General features: G+C 41.8%; 1 protein-coding gene and 1 long non-coding RNA gene across 4 annotated transcripts in view; one reads left to right on the forward strand and one right to left on the reverse strand.

The window, feature by feature from the left end:
* The first annotated feature begins 3,422 nt into the window (after window positions 1-3,422).
* Window positions 3,423-5,117, forward strand: LOC121021807 (uncharacterized). Its single transcript, XR_005786687.1, has 2 exons — window positions 3,423-4,617; window positions 4,762-5,117. It is a non-coding gene; the product is annotated as an uncharacterized LOC121021807 (long non-coding RNA).
* The window catches only part of CD160 (CD160 molecule), a 19,578-nt gene continuing 15,894 nt past the window's right edge, over window positions 4,834-8,517 (reverse strand). For all 3 annotated transcript variants that reach the window (XM_040462485.1, XM_040462484.1, XM_040462483.1), the window contains 2 exons: window positions 7,625-7,759; window positions 4,834-5,498 (listed from right to left, as the gene is read on the reverse strand). In XM_040462485.1, coding sequence (XP_040318419.1) covers window positions 5,491-5,498; window positions 7,625-7,759 — 143 coding nt within the window. In that variant the 3' untranslated portion in view covers window positions 4,834-5,490. The remainder of the gene's footprint in view (window positions 5,499-7,624; window positions 7,760-8,517) is intronic.

Consider the following 8,517-nt stretch of genomic DNA (forward strand, 5'->3'; position numbering starts at 1 on the left):
AAAAAAACCCTCACAGACACACCCAGAATAATGTTTGACCAAATATTTAGGTACCCCTTGGCCCAGCCAAGTTGACACATAAAATTAACCATCACAGGAGGAAAAATAGAAATGATGCACCCAGCAGAGTGATACTCATCCCACTTAAATTTTGCCAAGTAAACAGTGTGTCTGTATCAGAAATGTCTGCCTTGCTTAGAGGCCTCAGTACCAGGGTTAAAAAGTGAAAGAAATGTAAACGGGATGAGAGCCAGTTTGCTGTGTACAGCATACATCTATTTTTCTTCCTTAACCTGAATTAACCTGGAAGAAATCTGAGATGCCTCCCATTCTAGGAAGAAACATTGTAGATTCATTGGTCTCACACCAGAACATGGCTACGGCTAAGAGTTTATTTCCAGGAATGCTTTGCTTTTAAATGTTTCAAACAGTTTAGATATAGTGCCCAAGGTGGACAGCTACATAGCCTGGACTTTTCAGATGTTCGTTCCTTTCCAGTTGGAACGCTTTACAGACTCAGGAGTCTGGGGTCTTAATAGCCAAGGAGAGAGATTTAGCTCTCCCTGGTTGTTAAAGAGAAGAGGAAACAGGTGCAGTTTCAGATCTTGAGTCCTTCTACTTGAGGCCTTTACATTCATACTAAATGGCCTGTAGGTTCCATGCAGAGCTAAACAGATTGTTTTCTTATTCATAAATGTCTTTTATTTATTTTCCCTTTGTCCACTATCATTTGAAATTAGAGGGGAAGAAAAGTATTTTGGAGAGATCTCCTAGAGCTTGGTAAATTTAGAAGTTGGGAAGTAATACAGGACAACTCCTTACTGGCTGCCAAGTGATGATCGCTTCTCGGGTAGTTTTCCCCCCGAGGGGTTAGTCTAACTCTCGTTCATATGGGTCAGTTCTGGCTGGACAGAACTGCTCAGTTAAGTGGGAAGGGCAGAGTGGTGAACATTTAGCTGGAATCGCCAATGTCTTTAAAGTTTCTAAGCTAACAAATTGGGAGCAGGGAGGAGGAATAAACCTGGCTTCAAAAATTCTGTTTCCCTCCAAGCTCCTACTGTCAGTTAGTTCTCTGAAGAGTTGGGAAACGTGGAGGATCCAGATGGCAGCTTGCCCCTGTTGCTATAGCTCCTGGAGTCTTTCCTTACAATGTTCTGATTTATAATTAAAAGGAATTACTCTGGGTGGGGGATGTGGAGATGGCTATGAATTAAATAGCTTCCTTAGCTTATTGGAAATTTTAGTTGTCAACAGTTGCTGTCCAACAGTTAAGCCAGTGCTTGTTACATGTTTTCTTTGAGCAATACTCTCTCTGATCCAATAATTAGCTCTCAAGTTCGAAGGACTTTTTCTGGGGAGAATTTGTTTCTTTTTCGCAACAACTCTCACTTTGGTTAGGTAGCTAATAGAAACAGATTCTGTGTGTGTGTGTGTGTGTGTGTGTGTGTGTGTGTGTGTGTTCATAGATATATCTATCTATATATATATAGATAGATAGATATATATATGCACATTCACACCAGAGGAACAAAGGGCTGTGGTGGCCATTGAGGTCAAGTTAGGAGGTACAGCAGAGGGCTGGGGCCTCACACTCCAGTTCTCTCACTGTACATACCTCAGACCCTTGCATTTCCATAGTTCTCTGCTGTGGGGCACTGTTTGGCTTGGGCAGACATCAAGTGTTGAGGGGAAAAATGGCTTTGAGGAAAGAGTATTCATCATTCTCTGCTTCTGTAGTATAATTAGTTGAACACAAATACAATTTTCTATTGATTTTTAGTTTTAGTTTTTTTAAATACATTATTGATACAAAATTGACTTCTCTTGACCTTCTGCATGCTTCAGTTTCTTTCTCCCTGGTGTCCATATGCTCTTTTCCTCAAGGAATACAAATTATAAATATGTCCGTCGTAACAAAAACTAATCAAGAGGGAATCATAGCTTGTGTCTGGTTTTGTTTTTTTTTTTTTTTTTAATTTTTTTTTAATGTTTATTTTTGTGTCTGGTTTTGTTTTTTTTAATTTTTTTTTAATGTTTATTTATTTTTGAGACAGAGACAGAGCATGAACAGGGGAGGGGCAGAGAGAGAGGGAGACACAGAATCTGAAATGGGCTCCAGGCTCTGAGCTGTCAGCACAGAGCCCGATGCGGGGCTCGAACTCACGGACTGTGAGATCATGACCTGAGCCGAAGTCGGACGCTTAACCGACTGAGCCACCCAGGTGCCCCTGTGTCTGGTTTTAAACAACAACAAAACAGCCTTTGGGGCTTTTGAAAGGAGGGGCTGTTCAGAGGTTTTTTTATTATTATTATTTTAAATATGAAATTTATTGTGAAATTGGTTTCCATACAACACCCGGTGCTCATCCCAACAGGTGCCCTCCTTGTTCAGAGTTTTTAGAGCTGATCTAGAAAGGCCACTGACATCTGTGAAGGAAGACAGATGTTAGGAGAAGGAGCAGGGCTGGTAAATAGATAGTCAGATGAGAGGGAAAGCCCTCTTTGGCTTCTGAAGTAGGGACATGGGAAGATAAGAGTGCTTTTCACCAGAATAAACCAACAGGGATTTGGGAGTTTGGGGACTAGCAGAAGAGCATACTCTTTTTTTTTTTTTTTTTTAATAATTCTACACTTGTTTTTTGATTTTACTTTTTAGAGAGAGTATGAGTGGGAGACAGGGGCAGAGAAATAGAATCCTAACCCTCCACACTGAGTGTGGAGCCCGAAGCAAGACTCGATCCCATGACCCTGGCATCATGACCTGAGCCAAAATCAAGAGTCAGACACTCAACCAACTGAGCTACCCAGGCACCCCAGGAAGCATACTCATATGGAGAGTTTCCAGAATGATTCTCACGTAACTTCTGAGGCAGGAACTTGAGGGAATATATCACAAGTGGCCATCCTGTGGGGGGAAAGTATAGCTTATAGTAATGTCAGCGTCTTAGCACTCAGCCTGGGAAGCACAGGGCTGCTCCAAGGGTTTAAAGGAGACTGTGTACAGTGGAGATATTTTCTAGGATCCACTTAGAGCCCTTGTCTTATCCAAAGGACATTATGAGGTTTTGATCTCTCATACCTGCCAGATACATGGAATTATAGTCATTCAACTCTAAGATTATATACATACAAACTTTATAACGTTTTGCCAAATTGCACTTAGTTGGTATCCACGGAAGTAGAGTCTATATGTTTGTTGCCTTTCCTGTTTCAGCTGCGTATTTGTGACTCATGGGGTGTAGGATTGTGGTTCTTTACCTTTTCTAATAAGATGTACCAATTTTAGGGTCCAAAAATTATTAGACTCCTCATAACAAGATGATTGTTGTATTTTTAGGATTTTTTAATGAAAAAATACATAACAAAAGCTGCTGTGATTTCAGTAATGCTTTTATTTTTTTTTTAGTATTTTTCATTAAGTTTTTTTAAATTTAAGTAATCTCTACACGCCATGTAGGGCTTGAACTCACACCCCGAGATCAAAAGTCATATGCTGTTCTGACCGAGCCAGCCAGACACCCCTCGGTAATGCTTTTAAATCAGTTTGTCTTTATTAGCAACACCATAATCTATATCCAGTTGAAATATAGTATATAAATATTTGTAAGCTAGTATTATTTATTCAGACTGAAGGTAATGCTGAAGTAGATTCCTTGTAATAAGTCCGTGGCCTCACAGAGGTTCACATTCCATGCATGGGTTGTGAATCACTCCTATAGATTGAGGTTAAGATGTGTGTTCAGAAAACGACCTATTCATGGATGGAAATTTGTAGGCTTATTTGAAATCAGTGGTATCAATAATTTTTGAAGGCAAGATAGAAGTATTTCACATTTCCATTTTAACCAAATCTTTAGATAAGCAGAATAAACAAAACAAATTCTTTAGAAATGAGACTTCTAACTTACTGTTGCTTTACTTATTCTGCTTAGTTCAAGTCAGAGCTAATAGTCTAACGTTCTTGAATGTCTTGACAAGCTTTTGCAGCAATCATGTATCCTTTTGCAGATATTTATGTGTGACCTATATTAGTATAGCAAAATGGGTGAAACTTTTTCCATAGCTTCTTTGTGAAATTTCCAGTGATTGTGTAATATTGAGAAATTTCAGAAGATTCTTTGAATAGTAAAAAGCAAAAGATGTCATCCATGTGAGCTTAAAATTTAGAAACACAGAACATACATAAAACCGGTAGAGAAAGATTAAAGTGAACATAATATAATGGAGAAAGCTTTGGAGACTTTGCAGTCCGTATTCAAATGGCTTTAGGTTTAAAATCCAGAATCTCATTTGAACCTCAGAGCGATCCTGTGGAAACAGAAGATAGCGTAGGCAAGATCCCATTTACAGATAAGTAAACAAATAGCATATCAAAATTTCATTGGCCCAAGGACCCAGACAGAGCTGGTACATTGCAAAGCCAGAGTTTGAATCCAGATGTTTTGACTCCATGCCTCCTCTTTTTACCTCCATAAGCCACAAAATCCAAAATCCTTACTTAGTTTGAGGGTCAAGCCATCACTAATAAGGGTCTAACCCATCTTTTTCAGCCTTTTCTCTCCCTCTTCCCACAAACCGTAGCTCCCACATTTGGCAGGTCCTGGCCAAGGATCACAGGTAAGGTGTCTGTTTGCTTTTGATGGCTTCCCATTTAGCTCCAGTTAAATTGTCTGTGTTCCTATCTGTTTATTCACAAAGTTTCTCCTGTCAGGAATATCCTGCCATCCCCCCAACTCCTTCTCTCACTCCTTGCTTAACTAGGACAAGAGGCCATCTGTCCAGAGAGAAAGACAAGAGGATTTGTGACTTTAGGAGAAAAGAGAAGGCTGCAAATATTGCTTTGGGCATTTATTTAAAAGGAAAGAGATGTGACCAAAGAGATGGACAAAAACATGGTTGAAGCTGGGCACTTATGCTCCGTGTTGCGGCTTGGCGCACAGCTGTTTCTTCCTTCAGCTGCGCTGGGTGGAGGGGGGGCTTCTGCCCAATGCCAGGGTCTCTTCATTTCCTTGGTTTCGTGCTGAGTCAGTCACTGGCTCTGGCTTTCTTCTCCTACCTATCTTTGCCTGTTTCTTCTCTCTTCTTTCTAGTGTCAAATAAAAATCTCTTCCAAAAAAGTTGGTGTTCTCATTTTGTTTGGCTTCCTTGTTTACTGTGTTGGAGGAGGGGGAAGGAAAACGTTTTTCTTGGGCACAAAACCACACATACTTATCCAATATTTGAGTGAGAACTGTACACCATCCACTTTTGTAACAGCTGTTCTTTAACTGGTGACAGGGTGGGAAGAAAGCTTTGATCTGGTGGTGAGGAGAGCAGGTCAAGGAATATGCTCATTTGCCCCACCTTCTATTCCCCAGATTCTTGGCGTATTTAGCATCTCTTTCCCGGTGCTGTCTTCTTCTCTGTATGTGGCAATGTGAAAGGCAGCAAGCTACAGAGTCAGGCTAATCTTGCTGTAACTTTTTTTTTTTTTAAGTTTCTGGCACAGGCTTACAAAGCTGTAGGAAGAAAAAAGAAAGTTGGTATTACTGCCACACAACTTAGATACCTGATGTAATTCATTATTTGGTCCTTGTGACTCAGGAGGGAATGGAAAGGAAAGAAGGAAGGGGTTATAGGAGTTGTATCTTATTGCTAACATTGCACTTGCGTCCTCTAGCAAATCTGGCTGGTTTTGGTGGAAGTGGGAGGATGCCAACCTTTGAGGTCTCTTTGCAGGAAAGTAGGGCAATCAAAGAAGAAATCAGTGCCACTCAAAAAGTTGCAGGTGGATTCTCCATGTGTAGCACCAAAGGCTGGCACAGTGTTAGGAGAGGGACACTCACTGAAGGTGGTTTCATGAGCGGAGGGAGGCCCAGAGGTCCAGGGAACTCCCTCATCATCGTTTCGATCATGTGTAAGATGGTAACTTGATCTGTGTGATCTCTTTGGACCTGAGAAAACGTGTGTCCAAAAGGATGCCTCCTGAACAGTGCCTCTTCCGTAGTTCTGCTAGGTCTTGAGTTGGGGGGAGAAAGATAAAAGGCACCAACTATCAAAAGTTCATTCTTAACACCCGATTGGAAAGGGGGAAAGCAGAGAGATTCTTTGCTCTAGCATAACTTGGAAGTCAAAGGTGGTAAGCGGTCATAGATTGCAATTTCGTTTTCAGAGTTTTTATTTATGAAGAAATGACATTTATTTTACTGACAGAGTAGCCTGACCATCTGAGGGAATTTAGATTCAGTAAAGAATTCGGTCTAAAGGGTCAGACTGCTTGATATTCACCAGTTTCCTCTTGAGAACTGTCACAGGCTTCCATTTGGCAACTCCTTGCCAAGGATCACAGATAAGGTCTTTTGCTATTTTGCAGTTAAGGGACTGGAGTAGGGAGTTCTAGGTGGTCCTCTTTCTGGAAACGGGAGGAGGCAATCTCAGAATGGGGAGGGTGGTAAAGGAGAGAGAGAAGGTGCTTAGCATATAGTAGGTAATTACTGAGAGCACACGGTTTTAGAGTGAGAAGGTCCTGTGTTAATTCCCATGAACCGGAGAAACAATCTCTTTGTGCCTGTTTCTTGATCAGGGAATGTTTGCCCGGAAGAATGAGATGAGGTTAGAATCCCCATATGTAAAACCTAACCCATCATGAGTTTTCTTTTATTTATTTATTTATTTATTTTTAATTTTTTTTTTAAATTTTTTTTTCAACGTTTATTTTGGGGACAGAGAGAGACAGAGCATGAACGGGGGAGGGGCAGAGAGAGAGGGAGACACAGAATCGGAAACAGGCTCCAGGCTCCGAGCCATCAGCCCAGAGCCCGACGCGGGGCTCGAACTCACGGACCGCGAGATCGTGACCTGGCTGAAGTCGGACGCTCAACCGACTGCGCCACCCAGGCGCCCCGAGTTTTCTTTTAAAAAAATTTATTAAGAGCTTACTATGTGCCTGGTACTGTCTTTGTTGGGGTAAATGAGACAAAAGTCCTTGCATTTATAGAGCTTACATTCCGGTGGCACACGAACTGTGGTAGTTATTGATTTGAGGAAAGCTTAAATAAAATGGAATTAGGAATGCCAAGGACAGGCAAAATCCTGCATCAGTGCTGATTATACAAAAATGTAATGACAAATCATGAGTTCCAGTCTCTGTTACCTAACAGGGAAATTTGTGATCTGCAGAGGACTCAGTTCCAAGTGTTTATATACTCTGCCCATCACCCATTGCCAAGGAGCTGCACTTCTACAACCCACCTCCAGACCCAGTCTGTCTCTTGCCTTGTTCTTCACCTAATAGGGAAATACCTCTTGCCTTTACTTGTAGCCTGCTGTTGGTCCAATGGGGAGAGGCAGCTGTATTTATTTATTTGCCTCTCCTACAAGCTTTCTTTCCTAATAGGTCTGACCTCCTATCCAGTGGAAAATGTGTTTCATCCATCTTCCTCTGGGTAATATGAAGTCTTGAGTCCCTTTGGACCAGTTTTGCCCTTGTGTTGGTTTGATGGTTTCCTGTGGACGGCCAGGGCTTGAGCAGCATTTCAGTCTCCCACTCTAGTCTCCCTTTCCACCCATCACCTCCTGGAGGATACTCCAGGTGTCAAAGGTGTAGCACCCTCATTGTAGGTGCTTCAGGCTCTTCTGAACATACCTTGAAGGGCCAGCAGGCTAGTGGTCAGCATCACCCAGACCTTTTGCAGGAAGGCTGAACTGGGAGTGCCTTGACTGTGAGTGAACTCGAGGTGTCTTCTTTGCTTCAATCCTTTGACTGTGTAGTTCCCTGCCTCTGGTTCAAAAGAGAATCAGTGGATCAGGTGAGGGTTTCAGAAATCATTAATACCTCCTTTTGCATCATCTCAGGATGGTTGGGTTTTTTTTTTGTTTGTTTTGGTTTTGGTTTTGGTTTTTTGTTGTTTGTTTGTTTGTTTTATCTCCAAGGATAGCTCTCAGCACAATTTATTCCCCAAATAAATATTTTTTAACATTTATGGGTAGTGATGATGATTTACTTAATTAAGCAGCAGTGAACTGATACAGAATCTACTGTGTGTCACACTGGGGATACAAACAGGCCTACCTTAAAGGAACTTTATTTTTTTTTTTATGTTTATTTTATTTATTTTGAGAGAGAGAGAGAGAGAGCATGAGCAGGGGAGGGGCAGAGAGAGGGAGAGAGAAACCCAAGCAGGCTCTGTGCCGTCAGTGCACAGCCTGATGCAGGGCTCCAACTCACAAACCATTGAGATCATGACCTGAGCCAAAATCAAGAGTCAGATGTTTTTTTTTTTTTTTTTACTGATTTCTTTTTTTTTTTAACGTTTATTTTTGAGAGAGAGAGAGAGCGTGAATGGGGGAGGGGCAGAGAGAGAGGGAGACACAGAATTGGAAGCAGGCTCCAGGCTCTGAGCCATCAGCCCAGAGCCTGACGCGGGGCTCGAACTCACAGACCGCGACATCGTGACCTGAGCCGAAGTCGGACGCTCAGCCGACTGAGCCACCCAGGCGCCCCAAGAGTCAGACGTTTTTTTTTTTTTTTTTTTTTTA

This window comes from Herpailurus yagouaroundi, unplaced genomic scaffold (genome assembly GCF_014898765.1).
Source record: "Herpailurus yagouaroundi ecotype Mexico unplaced genomic scaffold, PumYag 322, whole genome shotgun sequence".
Taxonomy (NCBI): Eukaryota; Metazoa; Chordata; class Mammalia; order Carnivora; family Felidae; genus Herpailurus; species Herpailurus yagouaroundi.